Below are 21,126 nucleotides of genomic sequence, written 5' to 3'. Positions count from 1 at the left end.
ACTCTTCCTCATTTCCTTCTCCACAGGACAGTTTGAAAATACCCTCCTACAGGGCTGGAGCAATAGTCCAGTGGGTATCTGTGTGCCTTGCACACAGCTGACCCATGCTCAATCTCTAGCACCCCATACGGTTCCCAAGTCTGCCAGGAGTGATCCCCGAATGCAGAGCCAAGAGTAAGCCCTAAGCAAGTTGGGTGTTACCCCCCCAATAAATAAACAAACAAACAAACAAACAAACAAATACTCACCTCTGGTGCTGGATAGTATAGTGGGTGGGGCACTTGCCTTGCACATGGCCAACCCAAGTTCAATTTCCAGCACCTCATAAAGCCTCCCAACCCCCTCCAGGAGAGATCCCAGAGTGCAGAGCCAGGAGTAAACCCAGAGCATCGCTGGGTGTGGCCCAAACAAACACCCCAAGCCCGATGTCCCCACCTTCAGGGGCTAAGGAGATAGCTCAAAACGCTGGGCACGTGATTTGCTCTGCAAACTCTGGGACCCCCACACATGACAGCCCAAATACCATGGTGGCATCATCCCAGAGCACAGCCAGATGGGGACCAAAAAACCCCAAACCAATCACTTACACCTTTAGTACCCCAAACCGAATCAGTATTTCGTGTGTGTGTGTGGTGCTGGAGATTGAAACCAGGTCTCATGTGTGTTGAGTCAAACCCCAGCCCCAAGTACACAAGTAACTTGAAGCAACTGAGGCTGAGGGACAGCACGAGAGGCCAGCGCTCCGGGACACCGTGATGCTGGACTATCTGCAATGACCCTCAGCCCCAGGCAGAGTCAGGGGCCACCGTCCCAGATGCCTATGCAGCAGGTGGACAGGAAAGGAGGGTAAGAAGCACCCAGGCTGGGCAAAGCTTGCGAGCGGGACCCCATAGCCTCAGCAAGGACAGCGTTGGGTTAACCCAGCACTTCATGGCCGACTTCTTGGAAGCCTGAATACGCTGATGTGAATCTATAAAAAGGGATGTCTAGTGCAGCGTTTCCCAAACTTATTTAACCACAGAAATTTTTCTTTTCTTTTTTTGGAGAGAGATTATGCCTGGTATAGCTTTAAAACCTGCGCACCCACCAATGCGTGGATTGAGACGGTAGCTGATGGGGATCTGTCCTAACACACAAATAAGGTGAGGTGCTGAGGTGTCTGTGGGAGGCACCCACATGAGGGGCGCCCTGGGGGGCAGGACACAGAGGGGGTAGGGGGATAGGATAAAGCTTGGGGCATCCCAGCCCCTGCCGAAGAGGATGGGGAGGAGGAAGGGGGAGAAGGGGTCGGACAGCCGAGAGGGAAAAGGAAACAGCTCCCGCACCCCACCCGCACAGTCCCGTGACCCTTCCCATCCAAGCCAGCCTCCCACCCCCCGGCACGTCTATGCTACTGAACTTGGGCGAACCTCCAGACGCCAGGGAACAGCTAGTCACAAATTCAGTAATTGAAGTCATTAGCGTTGACTTGGAAATGTTTTTTTTTTCTTCTAAGTCTCTCTCTCTCTTGGAGAAGCTTTTAAGACCCTTTAAATTGGTTAATGGAGAGTTTGGAGATGAGGATGGAGCCTGGCTCTCCCTGCCCACCTCCCTGGCTCTCTCCGATACACTCAAGGGCAAGAGCGATGAGCTAATCCAATAGAGTTTTATTCAACTCGCATGCGTTCCTGGCACACCCTGCACGGCGAGGATCACAGCACCTCCTCTCCTGCTCCCAGAAACCCACTGCTTCCCTCCGCCCACTCCCAGTCCTCTGCAGGACCATAATCACCCTTTCTGGGGGCAAGTGACAGCATGAACCGGGGCAGGAGAGCAGGAGTCTAGAAGCTCCTCCTGGCCTGGTCACTCAGAAGGCCCCAGAACTGGGGGTATCACTCCGTCTCCGGGGGCCACGGAAGCGCCGAGGTTCTTTCAGCACCCCCTCTGCTGCCCGCAGGATGTGGGTCTGCAACAGGGGATCAAGGCCAGGAGTCTCGTCACTGTTCCAGGCCCCGGGGCCTGGCACGCTGGCCTCTTCCCGACTGTGCTGGGCAGGTGCTTCGGGTGTTTGGGGATGGTGGGTGGGTCACTGGCCTCTTCTACGCTGACCCACAGACTCACTCTTTAGGGCTGAAGTGAGAAGGTCTGAAAAGGGGAAGCAGATACTTCAGGCTTTGATGCAAGAAACCTCCCCCAGACCAGAAGGGAACTGGAGGGGCTGCAGTGATAAGACAGCAAGGCGGGAGGCAGGGGGGTTGGAGCGATAGCACAGAGGGTAGGACGTTTGCCTTGCATGCAGCTGACCCGGGTTCGATTCCCAGCATCCCATATAGTCCCCTGAGTACCGCCAGGGTGGGCAGAGAGAGCCAGGCTCCATCCTCAGGAGTAATTCCTGAGTACTAAGTCAGGAGTAACCCCTGTGCATCACCAGATATGATCCAGAAAGAAAAAAAAAAGACAGGAAGGGGGGTGGGGGAGTGGGCGTCTGCCTTGCACAATGTGGCCAACCTGGGTTTGACCCCTGGCACCCCATAAGGTCCCCAAGCACTACCAGGTGTGATGTCTGAATGCAAAATCAGGAATAAGCACTGAGCACTGCAGGGTGTGAAACAACAAAGAAGTGAAACGGGGAGGTGCAGGAAAATAGTACAATGGTACAATGGGGAAGGTACTTGTCTTGCCATGGCAGACTCGGCTCCATCCCTAGCACTGCACCCGGAAGCCCTGAGCACTGCTGTTTGAGGCCCCCAAATAACTAGTGAAGCGGAACTGATGCTGATGAGCACAGAACAGAAGCTGGAGCTGGGGGCGGGGGGGAAACCTTTCCATTTCCGGGCACACCCTGCATAAGCCTGAGCCCCAGAAGCCCCTCTTTGATCTCAGAAACCCACTCCTCATTTGTAGAACTTCTCTGGATCGGGTCTAGCCACCCCTGGATACAATAACATTCCTTCCTTTTGGCTTTTGGGGCACAGCTTACTCCGAACTCAGGGATCATTCCTGGTGGTGCTTGGGGGACCATAGGGGGTACTGGGAATTGAACCCGGGTCTGCGGTGTGCAAGGCAAGCACCCTACCTGCTGTATATCTCTTCTGCCCTTCCGTAGCGTATTTACCAGGCCACTAAACGAATCCTTTGTGTGGGGGTAGAAACGCCTGAATGTCTACCCCACGCCTGAAAGACGCCACCGCAGGATGCCAGAGCCATTCATGAGCCACTCAGGTGAAATCGCTTGAGAAGCGGGGGCCCCCACTGCAAATTCCACCCCGACACCCTCTTTCTGATACGCCCCACACCCAGCCAGCCAGCCAGCCACCCACCCCCGGGAGAGTAACCAGAACAGGCCTCTGAGCTCACCTTAGCCAAAACCCAGCCTGACGAGGGCACTTTCCAAGGAGCAGGGGTGGGTGGGCAGCGCTCGGCTGGGCCCACAGGGGCTGGAGCCCAGAGGTCCACTTCTACACGGGAGTCCCAGGTTCCCAGTGCTGGCGGCGTGCGGGAGGCGGGCAGCCCCGGCCAGCAGGCTGCTTAGGCTGCAGAGTGACGGGCTGGAAAACGACTTGGGTCCCGTGACCATCGGCCCACTGGCCCCGGGAGCTGTGTGGACAAGAGACACCCTCTTACTCGGGTCTGGCACCAGAGGCAGGGCTTGAGGATTTGGGTCCTGTGGACACAGCCAACCTCAGCATGAGTGGGCCGTCCAGGACCCAGAGGGAGTGTCAGCCACTGAGGCCATGTCGGTTGAAAAGTCACCGGAGCAGTTAGCACTTAGTGCAAAGCCTCCTTCGTGCCGGCGGATGGAGCTCTTTAGCCCTTCAGCCCTTCCAGCCCAACGTGGGGGCGTCTCCTCCTCAGAGGGGAAGAAAAAAGGTTCAAAGGCACAAATCCACATTGCGTGATAGAATGGGGATTAAAACACAGGCTGAGAGGTTGGAGAGAAAGTACAGTATGTAGGACACTTGCCTTGCAAGTGCCCAACCCAGGTTCGATCCCAGACACCAAAAATGGTCTCCTGAGCCCCACCAGGAGTGATCTCTGAGCACAGCCAGGTGTGGCCCCCAAACAAAACAGAACAAAAAAAAGTTCGTTTGTGGGACTTGCCGAGGCCACTGAGGCTTGCCTCTCCAATGCCAGGAAGGGGGTGAGCTCTGGGGAGAAGGCGTGGCTCTGACGCATGTCTGTACCTGCTGCCTCCGTGGAAAAGAGTGTCCTCAGCCTCTTCTGGGCGGGCTCGTGTCCCAGGGCAGCTGCCTGCTGGTACGTGCGAATGGCTTCTCCCAGGCTCCGTGGCACGCCAAGGCCCTTCTCATAGCAAATCCCCAAGTGGTACCTGCTCTGGGCGTCCTACAGGGAAGAGGGCAGACACAGGTCCGGATGCAGGGCAGAGGCAAGGGGCGTGGAGGGGGCAGATGGGCAGCACCCACTCGGGGTCAAGGCCAGCCCGAGCCTCCCTGTTGCGGAGGACTTGAACTCGGAAGAGCTGGAGGGTTATCAGAGTTCACATGACACCAGGGTGATGAGGAGCCTGCCTGGGAGAACCCAGCCAAAGCCCAGCGGGAGCATCTCAAGCTGAGGCTTGTGCACAAAGCACGCAGAAGGGCCAGCTTGGGAAGCTGGGGGTCACCCCAAAGGGTGGAGCCAGGCAGAGCTGAGGCCTCCCCAGGACCCCCATGCCGCCCAGGACCCAGGAAGAGGGCTGCAAGGCAGATATCAGAGTCGGTTCTCCCATTTGAAAGACTCAAGGGCTAATCCTCTAAATAAATAAATAATTTTTTTTTTAAAAAAAGGGCTAATCCTCTGCAAGTGCTGGGTACAGCAGCAGGCAGGGGTGAGAGGCGCCATCCCTACCACCAGGGCACCCGGGTCCAGTCTTGGCTCCGTCACTGAGCCGCCGCGTAATAACCCTGGCATGTTATTCTCCGCCTCTGCCTCTGCTCTGTCTCCTCTGACGTGAGAATAACGAACCCACCTCATTATACAACTGTAAGCATTAAAGAGCTGAGAGGGGCCGGAGCAATAGCACAATAGGTAGGGCGTTTGGTCTGCATGCAGCTGACCCGGGTTCAATCCCCGGCATCCCATATGGGCCCCAACCACTGCCAGGAGTCATTCTAAGTATGGAGCCAGGAGTAAGCTCTGACCACTGCCAAGTGTGGCCCCAAAAGCCAAAATTTTAAAAATTAATAAAGAGCTGAGATTGGTATTACTACTTTCATTCCTCTCCCCCCGACCCACCCTTTTTTTTGGGGGCTTTTGGGTTACAACTGGCTACACTCAGGGCTTACTCCTGGCTCAGTGCTCAGGGCTCAGACCTGGCAGTACTTGGGAAACCATATGTGATAGCAGGGATCGAGAAAAGCATTTACCCTCTGTACTAGCTTACTGTGCCCCCCCCATTCTTGTTTATTAATTATTCTGTGTATATTTTGGTAAGGGCTCTCCCCAGGAGTATTTCAGGGAACCCCAGGGCCACTCTCCCACCTGACTTGTCTGATCCAAGTGATTCTGGGGTCACCAAGGTCACCCCTGATGGTACTTAGGGGGCTACGTGGTGCCAGGGATCGACCTGGAGGTCGAGCACACATGAGAATGCACACCAGTCCGTTGAGCTATTTCTTGGGCTCTTTCTCCCCCTTTATTTACCTGAATCATTAATCTTTCCCTCTCTATTGGAATATTTGCATCATATTCAATCTTTCCCAACTAAAAATAACAAAACACTGTTCATTTCAATCATGGTTCCATTTCTCTCCTACGATCCAGAAATTCTGTAGAGTTTCCATAACAGGCAGGTCAGCATTTAAGTAACGGAGATGACAGATTTAGGGCTACAGCCTGCTCGGAACCAGGACCCTGTGCTTCCCAGGTGCTTCAAACGAGCTTCCCAGCTCACCGAAAAGCATTTTGGGAGGCCAGAAAGATAGGACCAGGGTAAGGCACTTGTTCTGCATGCAGCTGACACTGGGTCACGGTGATCTCTGGCACTGGCTCTGGTCCCCCAAACACTGCCAGGAGTGACCTCTGAGCACTGTCAGGGGTGGCCCCCACACCAACAAAACAAAAACATTCACAGCTCTTCCCTCAATCAGATCACGGTCCTCACCACCACCCTGAGACTGACACAGGGTGAGGCAGGCACCTTTGTCCTGGGGTTAGTGACAAAGGAAACCTAAGGGATTGGCCCGGGAGTGGGCTGTTGCGTGTCTAACAACTGTCTTGCCCCTCTTTGGTGATTTGCGTAGCCCAGACCCTCCTCCCAGAGTGGATGGGAGGCTGCCAACAGCTCTCAGTGGGGCTGGGGGAGCCGGCCAGGCCCGTGGGACGTGCCCAGGGTCCTGCAGGAAGTGGCTGACACCGCCCTGCTCTCTAGCACAGTGACTCTTATCAGACGCCCCTGTACACCGACGCCACCGATGCCTCATACCCCATTGCTCGCTGCAAGCCACAGGTAGTCCACGGCTCTCCGCGCATCCAGGTGTGGCTCCTTGGTGAACAGCACCCCGAGGAAAGCTTGGGCCTGTGGGCAGGGAGGAGGGACAGGAAGGCGCAAGGGGTCACTGCCTGGCTCTGGGGAGCCCACCACCCAGGGCACCCACTGCGTCACGCACCTCCGTCAAGCCTGAGTCGGCCGCCTGCTGGAGCAGGGACAGGGCACCCTGGCACTCAGGGTCCTGCAGCGAGGCCTCCTGCAGCAGGCACCGGGCACAGCGGTACTGCGCCAGCCTGTGGCCCTGGTTGGCAGCCAGTCGGTAAAACAGGACCGCCTGTGGCAGAGTGAGAAACCCATCAGCTGGGAATGCTGAGCACCAGCTTTTCATTTGAGCGACCTTCTTAAAAATTACCTTGATATAATGCCTAATCGGTATTGATTAGTAGGGAAACAGAAATAGGCTAATAAAATTAAAATACAGATAACCCCAAAATAGAAACCCCAGATCCCCAGCTACGCTACCTCTTAAACACTATTCTGTTAAGACTGTAGTGTTCAGGGGCTGGAGCGATAGTACAGCGGGTAGGGAGTTTTCCTTGCACATGTCTGACCCAGGTTCGATTCCCGGCATCCCATATGGTCCCCCGAGCAATGCCAGGAGTAACTCCTGAGTGCAGAGCCAGGAGGAACCCCTGTGCATCGCCAGGTGTGACCCAAAAAGCTAAAAAAAAAAAAAGAATGTAGTATGCAGGGCCAGAGGGATAGTACAGCGGGGAGGGCGTTTGCCTTGCACACAGAGGACCCAGGTTCCATTACCAACACCCTATATAGTTCCCCAAGTCCTTCAGGAATGATCCCTGAATACAGGGTTAAGAGTAGGCCCTGAGGGGCTGGAGCAATAGCACAGCGGGTAGGTGTTTGCCTTGCATGCGGCCAACCCGGGTTTGATTCCCAGCATCCCATATGGTCCCCCAAGCACCACCAGGAGTGATTCCTGAGTGCAGAGCCAGGAGTAACCCCTGAGCATCGGCTGGGTGTGACCTGAAGAGCACAAAAAAAAAAATAGAATAGGCCCTGAGCACCACCGGGTATAGCCAAAATCAAAACAAAACAAAAATTGATTAAAAAATAAATAAAAATAAAAAGACTGCAGTATACAGGGGCTGGGGAGGGAGTGCCAAAGGCTGGAGCATTTGCTTTTCTGGGGAGAGCAGCAGTGCAATCCCCAGCACCCACAGCCACCAGCACTGATGGGAGTGCACCAGGGAGGAGCCCCAAAGTACTGAGGTGGGAGTAACCCCTGAGCATCTCCAAGTGCAAACCGCACCCTCCCACCTCTCCAATTAAAAATTTAAAAAACTGAGGCAGGCTGGAGCGATAGCACAGCAGTAGGGCATTTGCCTTGCATGCCACCAACCAGGTTCAATTCCCAGCATCCCATATGGTCTCCCAAGCACCTCTAATGCACAATTCCTGAGTGCATGAGCCAGGAGTAACCCCTATACACCGCCGGATGTGACCCAAAAAGAAAAAAATAAAATAAAAAAATTTAAAAACTATCGATTTTGTGTGAACAAGCTCAACTAGAACCCGGAGCCTCCTGCCCACTAGGATTCAGGGGATTCCTCCTAATTCCCCCCCCCCCCCGCCATGACAGGAAAAGAGAAGCCAGATGTTCCCCAAGCCCTTCTCTCTGTCCCTTTCTGGAGGTCACTCTGGGCAGCCCCCCCAAGTTGGGTCTGGGGCAGGGAGAGGTACAGAACCTTGCCGAGGTCCCGGGGGGTCCCTCTGCCGTGCTCGTGACACAGGCCCACATTGTACTGGGCTTTGCTGTAGCCCCGGTCTGCTGCTTTCTGGAAGTAAGAGAAGGCCACTGCCGCGTCCCCTCTCTTCATGCTCTCTGTCCCTGGAAGAAAGCAGGGAATTTCCCCCACTCACCCCCTCTGCTGACCCGCCCCGCATCCTCAGCCAGGTACCACCAGTGCCTCCTTCTTTTGCTGCTAGACCCTTTGCAGATCTGGTTTACCCAGACATTAGTGGGTTTGGTCCTCTGGCTATTCACATCCCTGACTTCCTCTGGGGAACTAGCCCCACCCCCGCTATCAATCAATGTACTGCCCTGACTCTCTCCGCAGCTTCTGTGGGTAAGAGTTACTGGCCCTCCGCCCATCCTGTATCTCTGGCGCTTTCCTGATCCGGGTCCTTGGCAGGTGGATAGATCCCAGATGATGCCTTTGGTGTTTGAGACCAACAAAACCTCACGGATATAGAGGAAGCCATTTAATCTGGCTTTCTGAGGAAACTGTGAGAGAATACACAAGAGCCAAGCCCCGAAATCAGCCCCATCCAATTCTAAAGCCTGTGTTCTTTTTTTATCACCCAAACACAATGAGAAACCGGGAAGGCGCTGGCGCAGCCGATTCTCAGCCCCAGCTACTCCGGGGCTTTCTCCTGCCCCAGGGAAAAAAACTCTTTTTCTGCCTTTACCACCAGACCTCCGCATCCTGTTTCTGCTCTTGAACCTTCAGACCACACTGGGTCTTTCAGCACCTTTTTGGCACGTGCTGTAAAAACCAGCGTTTTTATTTTTTGGTCCTAACTAAAACGCTTCAAGAGCACAAGCAAAAAAAAAAAAAAAAAAAGAAAGAGCACAAGCTCTGTCGCCTGGACTACAAAAATCCTGGTGGCAGCAGCAGAAAAAGAATGTGGAAGAAATAACTTTGCAGAGGGTGAAGGCTCTATACAAATGCAAAATGTGATGATGGCTTATGCTCCCTTTGTGTTCCGCCATGGCTCAGCACTTGCTGAATAAATGAATATATGAATGAAGGAAGGGCCCAGGAAACTCTCCGAAGCGACAGGCTGCCCATTAAAATCACAAAATGCAAATGAGGTCAGAGCCAGGTGCCATTGAGGCAGCAGTGAATGAGAGCTGCGTCCCTCGCTGTCCAGGGTAGACAGAGCTGCTGTCCTTGAGAGGACCCTTGAAGGACAGCATCCACTTCCTCTCCCTGTCCCTGCTCTGCCCCATCAACAGACCCTTGTCTTCTCCTTCACCACTAGCCCCAGCCGGGCCCCCCACGACCTGGGCTCCTCAGCAGTGCTCCCTCTGCTCTCCCGCCAACCCACACCTGTCTACACAATAGCCAGAGAGTTCTTTGGTAAAGTAGATCCAATCAAGGAAGTGACTGTCCCTCTTCCTGCTGCAGCTGGTGCTCAGGGGTCACTCCGAGCTCTGCACTCAGGAATGACTCCTGGCAGGGCTCGGGGGACCTGACTGGATGCCGGGGATCGAACCCAGATTGGCCAGGTGCAAGGCAAACGCCCTCCCTGCTGTACTATGGCTCCAGCCCCTCCAAAGGGTTTCTTGACTTGAATCCTCTGGTCTGGCTCAGAGTCCTCCCACACCCCACAAGGCCTGTTTCTCTGACTTCCTCGCCTCTCTGCTGCTAATCAACAAGTTCTAACTACACTCACTTTTCTTTCATTTCTTCTTTTTTTTTTTCTCATAGAAGTCACTCCTGGTAGTACTGGGGCAGTGGGAGATAGGGTGGGATACAGGGAAGAGGTCACTCCCAGGGACGCCTGTGGGCTAGAGGTCCAACTCGGAGCCTCATGCACGCTCAGCCTCTTTGCCCACGTGAGCCATCTTCCCGGCTGCCCTCCATCAAGTTCACAGCAAAGCTCGATCCTGTCTCAGGACCTCAGTCCTTGCTTGGAACGCTTTCTCCACATGGAAACAAAACTGGCTTATTTTTGGTAAATGTGAGCTTATTTTGTCTTAGCTCAAATCTCTTCCCATCGGTGAAGGAGGCAAATTTTACTCCTTGGTCACGTCATGTACGCGTGAACTCATTTAACTGTTTCCCTAACATTTAGCACCATTACAAATCCTCACTTTCATTTGTTTGTCAAATTAGTGTTTTTCTGTCCAACTCACATGTGAACTTCTAGAGGAAAGGGAGGGGTTTTTTTTGTTGTTGTTCTTGTTTTTTTATGAATCTTTGTATCCCCAGCCTGAAAAGTAAGTCCCGGATCAAGGTCAACAAGTTTGTTGTGGGGGCCGGAGAGATTGTACAGCGGGGAGGGAGCTTGCCTTGTATGCGGCTGACCTGGGTTCCATCTCTGGCATCCTTTAGGGTCCCTCAAGCACCATCCTGAGTATAGAGCTAAGAGTAAGCCCTGAGCATTGCTGAGTGTGTCCCCAAAACAAAACAAAAAAATTGTCCTGGATCAATTCCAACCACTCACTAGCTTATCACTAGACTCTAGGAGACATAGCTGGGAGCCTGGGTCTCATAGTAGAAGGCCTAAAATTTAAGCCCAATCACCGCAGAGACTGGGACAAATGGTGGGACATGCATCTGGAGTGAGAGGTACCTATCTGTGCCCAGAGAGTCTCCCCTAAACCTCAAGAGCGTCGCGCTTGTGAAAAAAAAAAGAGAGAGAGAGATTGGGGCTGGAATGATATTACAGCGGGTAGGGCGTTTGCCTTGCACATGGCCGACCTGCGTTCGATTCCCAACATCCCATATGGTTCCCCGAGCACTGCGAGGAGTAATTCCTGAGTGCATGAGTGAGGAGTAACCCCTGTGCATTGCTGGGTGTGATCCAAAAAGAAAAAAAAAGTGTTGTGCTTTCCTAGGGGTGTAGCAGAGGATGTTAAGTGTCCTCTGATTGATTGCTAGAATTCATATTCTCAGAATTTACAGGTCAAGTCCCTGGGTTTAACCAAAGACTACATTTCCCAGCCTCCTCTGCACTTATGGCCCTTTGTTTCCTTCCAGTCCCAACAGCAATTAGTAAAGTCCGTAGGTCAGGTCCTAAGGGAAGTCCTGGTCCTTGGGCCTTCCCTCCTTCCCCTGGCAGCTGGCCAGAGTAGGGATGGGAAGGTGGAGCCGGAACAGGCTAACCAGACCTTGAGATGGAGCCGGTTCTAAGAATGGCAGGACAGGTGGACAGATCTGGACACATGTGGGTCCTTGGCACCTAGGGGCCTCCCTGCCAGATTCAGCCTTCCACCTGAGAGAAAGCAGATGACTGTAGAAGCGCCCCCTGACTTGGTTGGCCTAACCAGACACTCTCCATTCACCCCTACCTCCACCTGCCAGTTACCCAGGAAGTTGAACATGATGGAAACGCTGAGCTGGAAGAGCCGCTGAATGGAAATCACAGCCTCCTCCAGGGAAAGGGAGACGGATCCGTCTTGCTCCTGGGAATACCAAGGCTCACCGTGAGATGGTTATGCCAGCCCAGAGGGGTGTCCCCAGGATTGGGCTGCTCAAATGTGGACAGTACCTGCTTTTCGCCACTGGGCAGAAGCTCGTCTGGTTCTACCTGGCACTCAGAGTTGCTGTTGGTATTCAAGAAGTGGGTGTCACCGAGGCCTGCTGATAGGAAAATGGCTGATATCCAGCCAGGCAAAGGATAAGGGGTTATTGTTCCATTTCCCCTACTCTACCTGCCCCACCATCCAGCAACATTGCCAGGAAGCCAAATCATTCTTTTTGTTATCTTTTGTTTGGGGGCCACACTCAACTGTGCCCAGGGCTTACTCCTGGCTCTGTGCTCAGGAGTTATTCCTGGCGGTGTTCAAGGCACCATATGGGATGCAGGGGATGAAACCTGGGTCAGCCACACAGAAGGCAACAAGTGGGTACACTGTACTTCCATTCTGGCCCAGGAACCCAAATAATTCTGAATCACCCCCCAAAGCATGGGGCCTCCTGGGAATGACCATGCAACTTGGCTTATGCGGCAACAAATATCCCAACTGCTCCCACTACCCCAGCTTCACTGGCCTGAGGGTTCATACCTTCCTCCGAGGGCTCCTGGCACACTGCTGCATGCAAGGAGCTGCGTGAAGAGGGGCTCTGGGAGCGGGTGGGTGGCTCACCCCCACTCAGTCCAGCGTCCCTCCGGACAGGGTGTTGGGGTGCAGATCCATCGGGGCCAGGAAGAATGTGATTCCGCAGGGCTGCAAAGAGCCAGCAAGAGTGGGCAGGTCAGAGGGGACTGGGTCAGAGTGAGTGATAGCTCCCTGACATTTGGGGGAGAAAGTACAAACTCCTAGGATACCCCCTCTCCCCCATTCCTTTCATCTGCTGGCTTCCCCCATCAGGTACCAGGGTACCACATCTATACTGATCTCCCATCCCAGGGCACCAATCACTCCTCCGCCTGCATTCTTCCAGTGCCAAGGCATCTATCTGAGCTGACCACTGTGGCCTCAGCACACCGTCCTGATGTGCTGATAATGACATAGGTAGCAATACTGATAATGACGTCAACCCTATTAGTGACAAGAACTGAGACTTTGGTTTTGTTTTTGTTTGGGGGTCACACTCAGCGATGTTCAGGGGTTACTCCTGGCACTGCACTCAGGAACTACTCCTGGAGGGGCTCAAGGGCCCATGAAGGATTCCAGGGATCGAACCCAGGTCAACTGCGTGTAAGACAAGTGCCCTCCCTGATGTGCTATCACTCCATCACTCCAGCCCCAAAACTGCACTGCACTGCACTGTCCTCCCGTTGTTCATTGATTTGCTCCAGCGGGCCCAGTAACACCTTCATTGTGAGACTTGTTGTTACTGTGTTTGGCATATCAAATACGTCACGGGTAGCTTGTCAGGCTTTGCTGTGCGGGCGAGATACTCTCGGTAGCTTGCCAGGCTCTCCGAAGAGGTGTGGAAGAATCGAACCCGGGTCAGCTGAATATAAGACAAGTGCCCTTTCTGATGTGCTATCACTTCATCACTCCAGACCCAGAACTGAGATTCCTTTTTTCTTTCTGAGTCACAACCGGCGATGCACAGGGGTTACTCCTAACTCATGCACTCAGGAATTACACCTGACAACACTCGGGGGACCATACGGGATGCTGGGAATTGAACTCCGGTCGGCCATGTGCAAGGCAAACAACCTACCCGCTGTGCTATCACTCCAGCCCCATAACTGAGATTCTTAATGAGCACTTATGAAGTACTGGGTACTGTCCTTGACGTCTGTGAACTTGGCCTTCCTGAAAAATCTATGGGCTGGGTTTTATTATTACTCCAAGTGACAGATGAAAAGACAGAGGTACAGGAAGTGAATAGGGACTTTCCTGGGGGCCGTGAGACCAGCAAACAGCATTGTCTCTGGTGACTAGAACCCTGACAATCCTAATCAGAGCCTTCATTATTAGACTACCTGGGCCCTGGGACATAGTAGCTCATCAATAAGGAGTGTTCAGTTGGTCGGAGACTGACCTAAGGCTGAGGGGTCAGGAAGCCACACCCAGACTGAAAGTAGTCTGCTGCCCCGGGTGATGGGAGGACACTGGGGGGCAGGTGTGGCCACGCCTGGGGTGGACAGAGCTTCCTCATCCTCCCTTTCCTCTGCCTCCGATAGGAAAGGCAAGGAGCGAGCTGCTGACGGCTCATTTCCTGAGGTGTGTCCACAGAGGCTTCCTGGCCCCCAGAAACTCCCACCCCACCCCACCCGCCTGTCCACGGGCGAAGAACTCACAGGAGTACACAGGCCACAAGGGAGACGAGAGGAGGCGGTCCAGGGGGCTGCGCCAAGAGCAACGCTCGGTTCGCTGACGTCCCTCTGACAGAGATGCCCGGAAGTGGAGCTGCCTCGCCAGCTGCAGGGCCAGCACGGCCAGGGTGCCCTGTGGAGGACAGGACCCAGGATCCACCGCTGCACCCGCCGCCACAGCTCCAGGCCACTTCCGGGAGCAGCTCCACCACCACACATTCAGAACACCCCAACTCTCCCCTGGAGCCCAGATCCCACCCACTCCATAGTGATACCTCTTGGACTAGGTTGTATCAGCACCAGGGGGGGCAGGAACCCTTCTGTTTTGCTCCCCAATTCTCTTCTCATCCTCAAGAACTTAACAGAGCACTAAGATAAGCACTAAGACACACACATACAGACACACAGACACACACAAACACGCATGCTGGATAAATGCACGAGCAAGTGACTAACAGTCGAAGCAAGCGGATGTGTCTTGGTTAGGAGGACTTCGTCACACTGTAGCATCTGGCTCACTCTCTTTCTCCAGCCTAGTACATCCCTATCCCCCACCAAGCCACCTGGCCACCATCATGGGCATTTGAAGGGGTCCCCCTATAGGCGACCTCAGCCAGCTCCTAGCCTATGGCTTGCTTGTCCCTGTGTCTTCTAAGCAAGGCCACTCAAGGACAGATTCACAGTCTCATGCACCATGCACAATGGCCAGCGAGACAGAAACAGGCCAGTCCGCCACTCAAAACAGTCTTGCAAGCCCTGAGCACCGCCGAATGTGGCCAAAACCAGAACCAAACCAAACAAAAACCAGACTGCTAATTGTGCGAACTGCCAAAAAGGAAATAAATCGGTTTACCCAGTGCATAAAAGGGACCATAAAAGGTTTGACAAAAGAGGAGCCAGAGAAAGCCCCTGGCTGGAGGGTGAGCTGAGAGAAGGCAGAGAAGGAGCCAGCATGGCAGCCCAGGGCAGTGGTAACAGGGCTGAGGGACAATCTCAGGGCTCTGGGGCCCAGGCTGCTTCCCAAAGGGCTCCTCTGACACCACCCAAGGGTTCAGATCTTCGCCAGATGAACAGACACTTCCCACAGAGATGTGGAGACAATGAGACGGTGAGGCTCAGCAAAGGCACTAGCACCCAATTTTCAAATTTTATTTCATTTTTGGTTTACACTCAGGGGTTGTCCCCAGTTCTGCACTCAGAAATTACTCCTGGCAGTGCTCAGGGGACCACCCGGGATGCCAAGGATTGAACCAGCCTCGTCTCACCTATTTTAAAATGAGACAACTGAGTGTCACAGAGGTGACAAGAGGCTCAAGTTATGAGCCCAAAGTTCACAACATGAAAGTGACAGAGAACCCCTTCTCTGGGGACCAGAGAGATAGTACAGCGGGTATGTATTTGCCCTGTGTGCGGCTGACATGGGTTCAATCCCTGGCACTGTATACAGTCCCTGATTACTGCCAGGAGTAAGTCTGAACACAATTGGGTGTGGCCCAATTCCCATCTTGCCTTCAAATTGAAAAACCGGTGACAAAGAGAGAGTTCAAAGAGCTAAGCACACTCTTTGCATGCAAGAGGCCCAGCTTTGACTCCTGGCACTGAATGATGCCCCAGCACCACCGAGGAGCAACCCCCAAGCACAGAGCCATGAGTACTCCCTGAACATAACAGTGGGGGGTGGCCCCCCAAAAAAACACCGCAATAGTATGCAATTGTGGGCCATAGAAATAGTATAGTAGGTAGGGTGCTTGTTTTGCACACAGCCAAGCCGGGTTCAATCCCTAGCACCCAATATGGTTCCCCAAACAGCACCAAGAATGATTTTTGAGCACAGAGGCAGAATTAAGCCCTGAGCACTGCCAGGTGTGGTCCTAAAACAAAAGCGAACAAAATTTAAAAAACAAACAAACAAAAAAATACACGACAGGCAAGAGATGTGACAGATTTCAGAATGAGCTCCATGAAGACAAGAAGCATATCTACCATGTTTTCAGCTACAATCCTAGCACCTGGCAAAATTTCCAGTTTGGTGAAACTTAAATGTTTTCTAAATTTAAAAAGGAATACTTGGGGGGCGTGGGGGGCAGTGGGAGAGAGGGGGAGAGGAACAAAAATATCTCCCCGAATAATATGCTCCTGTGCCATGGGTTAGTCAAGTTTGAAGTAAGGGCACAATGATACCTGAGTGCTCAAAATGTCATGCAGGGTCATCCTCACCCACACCGAAGGTCCAGGGAAGAACTGGAGAAGGCTTACCCAAGAGACAGCATCCCACAGAGTGTTGGAGGAGATGCCGGCAGACTTCCTTTGGAAAGCATCCTTCCATCCATGGAATCTTGGGCCTTTACTACCTGAGCCTGGTCCAGACCTAGAGGATGCAACAAATGTTATCAAGTTCTGTCCCAAGTGAGCAGTGCAGGCCAGAGACAGAACAGGGGAAAGGCACTTGTCTTATATGCAGCCCACCCCAGTTCAATCCCCAGTTATGTGGTCCCACAAGTAGAACCAGGAGTAACCCTGAGCATAGAGAGCCAGGAGTAGTCCCAGAGTACTGCTGGGTATGGCACCAAATGCCAACACTACCACCACTGCCCCCTCCAACCCTCCAATAAAAAAGAAGTCAAATAGAAGATGAAGGAGGCCAACGAAAGAGAGAAGTGGCAGAACATAATTTCTTACTTGTTACAGCTGGGCACAGGGACCAGGACGGTAGAAGATGCAGCCTGAGGCCCATCTGGGCCAGGGTACTTGGGGGTCACACACCGGAAGCCGGGTCTCAGCAGGCAGGGAAAAGCTACGTAGAACAAAAAGATTATTTATCTTTTTTTTCCTCCTTTTTATTTCTTTTTTTTATTTTAATAAAATCACTTTAAGATAGTTACAGACTTACAAGCTTTTGTGATTACGTTTCAATCAAATAATGTTCGAGTACCCTCCCTCCACCAGTGCCCATTCTCTACCACCAATGTTTCCAGTGATCCTCCCACCACCCCCACCCCACCCCCACCCCCTGCTTCTGTGGCAGACACATTCTCTCTTACTCTCTCTCTCCTTTTGGGTGTTATAGTTTGCAATATAGGTACTAAGCAGCCATCATGTTTGGTCCACAGTCTATTTTCAGCACGTATCTACCATCCTGAGTGATCCTTCCAACCATCATTTACTTAGTGGTCTCTTCTCCATCCCACCTGCCTTTTCCCCCAACATGTGAGATCAGCTTTCAAGCCGTGGAACAATCCTCCTGACCCTTATCTCTACTATCCTGAGGTGTTATTCTCCTATTATGTTACTTTATATTCCACAAATAAGTGCCGTCATTCTATGTCTGCCCCTCTCCTTCTGATACATTTCACTTAGCGTGATACTCTCCATGTCCATCCACTTATATGCAAATTTCATGGTTTCATCTTTTCTAACAGCTGCATAGTATTCCATTGTGTAGATATACCAAAGTTTCTTTAACCAGTCATCTGTTCTCGGGTACTCAGGTTTTTTCCAGATTCTGTCTATTGTGAATAGTGCTGTAATAAACATACAAGTGCAGATGTCATTTCTACTGTATTTTCTTGCATCTCTGGGATATACTCCCAGAAGTGGTATTGCTGAGTCAAATGGGAGCTCAATTTCTAGTTTTTTGAGAAATGCCTATATTGTTTTCCAAAAAGGCATTCCCACCAGCAGCGAAGGAGTCCCTTTCTCCCCACATCCGTGCCAACACTGGTTGCTTTTGTTCTTTTGGATGTGTGCCAGTCTCTGTGGTGTGAGATGATATCTCATCGTTGTTTTCATCTGGATCTCTCTAACGATTGGTGATGAAGAGCATTTTTTCATGTGCCTTTTTGCATTCGGATTTCTTCTTTGAGAAAGTTTCTATTCCCATGCACAAAAGATCATTTATCTTGATGGGAACCAGACTGAGGCAATGGGGATCCACCAATTTTCGGCTGATCCTGCATTGAGCCCCAACCCAGGAACCCAGGAATTACTGATATCTGTTTGCCTCTATAAGGTTCTTATATTTATTTGTTTGTTTGGGGGCTATACCCAATGATGCTTAGAGATTATTACTGGCAGTGCTGGGGGGAGTATATACGATGTCATAACTCCTGTCCTTGTTCTTAAAAGTGGGAATCTTTCATCTTGTGATGGAAGAGGTTGTTTTTCAGTTTTGAGGGCCACCCCCGGTGCTGCTCAGGGCTTACTCCTGGCTCTGTGTTCAGCGATTACTCCTGGCAGGGCTCGGGGGACCGTACGGGATGTTGAGGATCCAGCAAGGGTCAGCTTACTCGCTGTACTATCTCTCCCGCACCTAGTCACAGATTCTAGGTAAACATCACTCAGGCAGAACGACAGTTGGAAAAAGCACCAGGTCATGTGATTCAGGTGCTGCCCTAGGGAAGAAGCCTCACTGCACTGGCTTCCCAGCTCTACTGGCCTAGAAGGATCTCTCAGATCTCCCGCCTCTTTGCTCCAGATAGTGCCACCCAAGTCCTAGGCTCTAAACTCCACCCTTTCTCCGGCCCCACCCACTCTCGACGCCCCGCCCTATTGGGTGTCCCCGCCCCTTAGGGCCCGCCTTCCCTCCCGGAGCCGCGCTCCGCCGGCCCCGCCCACCCTGTATGCCCCGCCCCATTGGGTGGCCCAACCCTTAGGGCTCGCCTCCCCTCCCCTAGCGCGCTTCGCCGGCCCCGCCCACTCTTAAAGCCCCGCCTCATTGGGTGGCCCGCCCCGTAGAGCCCGCCTCCCCTCCCTAGCCCCGCCCTCTGTCTCTTGGCGGGCTTCCCCATCTCTTCCCCCCCCACCACCTTCCAAAGGCGAATCTCAGCCTCCCTCGGACGCATGGCTCCGACGCCCCTTACCTCGGCCCAGCAGTCGCTTTAGGCGCCACATTTCGTCGCCAACCGCGCTGGAAGGTGGCGAGTGAAGCAGCGAGCCGAGAGCGCGCCACGGCGGCTAGAGCGGCCGCTGCGGCGCCCTTGGGGCGGCCGCGTCCCCGGCTGTGGGCCGGCCAATTAGGAGGGAGCCCGGGCGGAAGGACGGCGCCCGGCTGGAGGAAGTGGGGGTGTGGGCACCTCGGCCCGAGTCGGGACGCCTGCCACAAGGGCACGGCCAGAGCGCCCCGCACGCCTGCAGGAGCCTTCCCGGCCCTCCGCGCCGGCGTAGGGAGGCGGAGGCGGAGCTGAGCCACCGGGAAGCGGCACCACTGCGAAGCGGGGCTTGCAGTGGCCGCGGTGGGGCAAAGGGGATTTGCAGATCGAGTGGACTCGGCACCCCGAGATCTGTCTTCCCCACTCCCCGGGGCTGGCGGCGGGTGGGCGGGAGAGGATGCTACAAGTCGAAAAAAGCCTGAGTGACCCACTGGGCCGTCATTGGCTCGGGTCTGCGGGCTGCGGGGCCAAGGGGCAGAAGACGGAAACAATGCGCCAAACTGCGGCGAGGCTGGGCTCTTGCCCCAAAGGTCGGTTCTGGAGCCTAAACCGTTAACCTCCCGGTCCCGTCGGCGCCTCCGTTGCGCTCTCTGATGGGATCGGCCCCCCGCGTGATCTTGGCCCGGGCCCTCCTTGTTGGTCTGGATAAACTTGAACTGCTGCTTTCAAATGAATAAAAAGACTCCCTCGCTCCCCCCACCCCCAAAGCACACATAGGTCAGAGCCCTCATCTTCAAACCCAGCCATCGTGTTGAAAAGGAATGCTTTAACTTCCTTCACACTTGAACCCACAAAAATAAAGGGGCTCACGTGTAGTGGGAAGGTGCTTAGATTACTGTTACCTCCCCCAGAATGCAACTTCTAGGTGATTGGAAATCTCCTAACTGCATCAGAGTACTGGAGGTACCTACTTTAAGACCCAGGCATGTGGTATGACGCTTGTATTCATTTGTTAAACAATTTTGGAGCTGTGTGTCAGTTATCATCTAGGATATGAGGAGACAAGAGGCTTGTGGCCTCCAGGGACAGGGGTCCAGAGTCCAGAGCCTTGTGGACTTCGGTTCCACAAGTCCAGGCTTGAATCCAGCTTTTTTTTTTTCTTTTGTAGCTGTGTTTGTGGGGCAGCTTACTTAACCAACTGAAGCATAATTAAGCTGGGGCCTTCATCTATAAAACAAACAAAAAATATCTCTCATGCCTCTGTGGAAAGGCTTAAATACAAATACCATATCCAGGGTCCAGAGGGATAGTACAGCAGCAGGTACAGTGCTTGCCTTGCATGGGGCTACCCCAGGTTTGACCTTCAGTGCCCCACCGGTTGCTGAGCCCCCCCAGGAATGGGCCCTGAGCTCAGAGCCAGGAGTAAAGCCTGAGCACCGCTCCCCCAAAGATATTACATTTGACATTTAACATGTTTCATGTAGGTCTGGCTCATGGTAATAAATGTGAGTCGCTCTTCACTGCAGTCTTGAGTTGATAAGCTTCCAACAGAAGGATCCAGAAAAAAGTAGATGCTTTTGTACTGGGTCTTTAAATAGGAATTTGCCAGGTGGAAAGGAGAGGAAGACAACCAAAGGAATAAAATATAAACCCCAAGGTTTGAATTTTGAGAAATTACTCAGAGATATCCTCACTTTGGGGGCCAGAGCAGAGGTGACAATGGGGCGTTTGCCTTGCACACAGCCAACCTGGGTTTGATCCCTGGCATCCCATAGGGTCCCCCCTAGAACCACCAGGAATAATTCCTGTGGGCAGAACCAGGACTATTCCTTGAGCATCGTTGGGTGTGGCCCAAAAACCAAAACAAGGGGGCTGGAGCGATAATACAGCAGGTAGGGCATTTTCCTTGCACGTGGCCGACCCAGGTTTGATTCCCAGCATCCCATATGGTCACCTGAGCACCGCCAGGGGTAATTCCTGAGTGCAGAACCAGGAGTAACCCTTGTGCATTGCCAAGTGTGACCCAAAAAGCAAAACAATAAATAAATAAATAAAGGAATATACTCACTTTGGAATTTGGAGCAGGCATCTTTCACATTCCTGATGTTGCCACCTCAGAATAAAATCACAAGTCTGCCGGTTCTACTCTCTTTCTCCTCCTAGATTTCTGCCCTTCTGTTACGCCTCTGCAATTTCCATTGCCCCAAGGCCAGGCCACATTCAGCGAAAGTCCCTTCCCTGAGCTCTGCTTTTTCTAAGTCCTATGGCACTTCATTTCTTAGCACACAATTTAGCAGTAATTATATGTTGTCCTGTCATTTAATT

At 53.0% G+C, this 21,126-nt stretch overlaps 1 protein-coding gene across 1 annotated transcript; it reads right to left on the bottom strand.

The window, feature by feature from the left end:
* Positions 1–1,626: 1,626 nt before the first annotated feature.
* Positions 1,627–18,956, bottom strand: DELE1 (DAP3 binding cell death enhancer 1). Its single transcript, XM_056124433.1, has 13 exons — positions 18,793–18,956; positions 16,613–16,727; positions 16,190–16,301; positions 13,919–14,066; positions 12,225–12,386; positions 11,708–11,814; positions 11,525–11,621; positions 8,173–8,315; positions 6,588–6,743; positions 6,404–6,496; positions 4,164–4,323; positions 3,337–3,576; positions 1,627–2,124 (listed from the first exon to the last, which is right to left on the bottom strand). Exons 1-12 carry the CDS (start codon positions 18,821–18,823, stop codon positions 3,338–3,340), a joined length of 1,563 nt encoding a protein of 520 aa, XP_055980408.1. The 5' UTR covers positions 18,824–18,956; the 3' UTR covers positions 1,627–2,124; position 3,337.
* Between the last annotated feature and the right edge of the window lie 2,170 nt (positions 18,957–21,126).

This window comes from Sorex fumeus, unplaced genomic scaffold (assembly GCF_029834395.1).
Source record: "Sorex fumeus unplaced genomic scaffold, SorFum_2.1 ptg000051l, whole genome shotgun sequence".
In the NCBI taxonomy this organism is placed as follows: domain Eukaryota; kingdom Metazoa; phylum Chordata; class Mammalia; order Eulipotyphla; family Soricidae; genus Sorex; species Sorex fumeus.
This window is presented reverse-complemented; position numbering and strand designations above follow the sequence as displayed.

What these genes read in the sequence shown, in the direction of transcription:
- DELE1 (XM_056124433.1), bottom strand. Translation starts at nt 18,823, where the DNA reads ATGTGGCGCCTAAAGCGACTGCTGGGCCGAG. An exon ending in AAAGCGACTGCTGGGCCGAG is followed by an intron (nt 16,728 to 18,792) that starts GTAAGGGGCGTC and finishes TGTTCTACGTAG; the next exon opens with CTTTTCCCTGCCTGCTGAGA. An exon ending in CCCCCCGGGACCTCGGCAAG is followed by an intron (nt 6,744 to 8,172) that starts GTTCTGTACCTC and finishes ACTCTGCCACAG; the next exon opens with GCGGTCCTGTTTTACCGACT.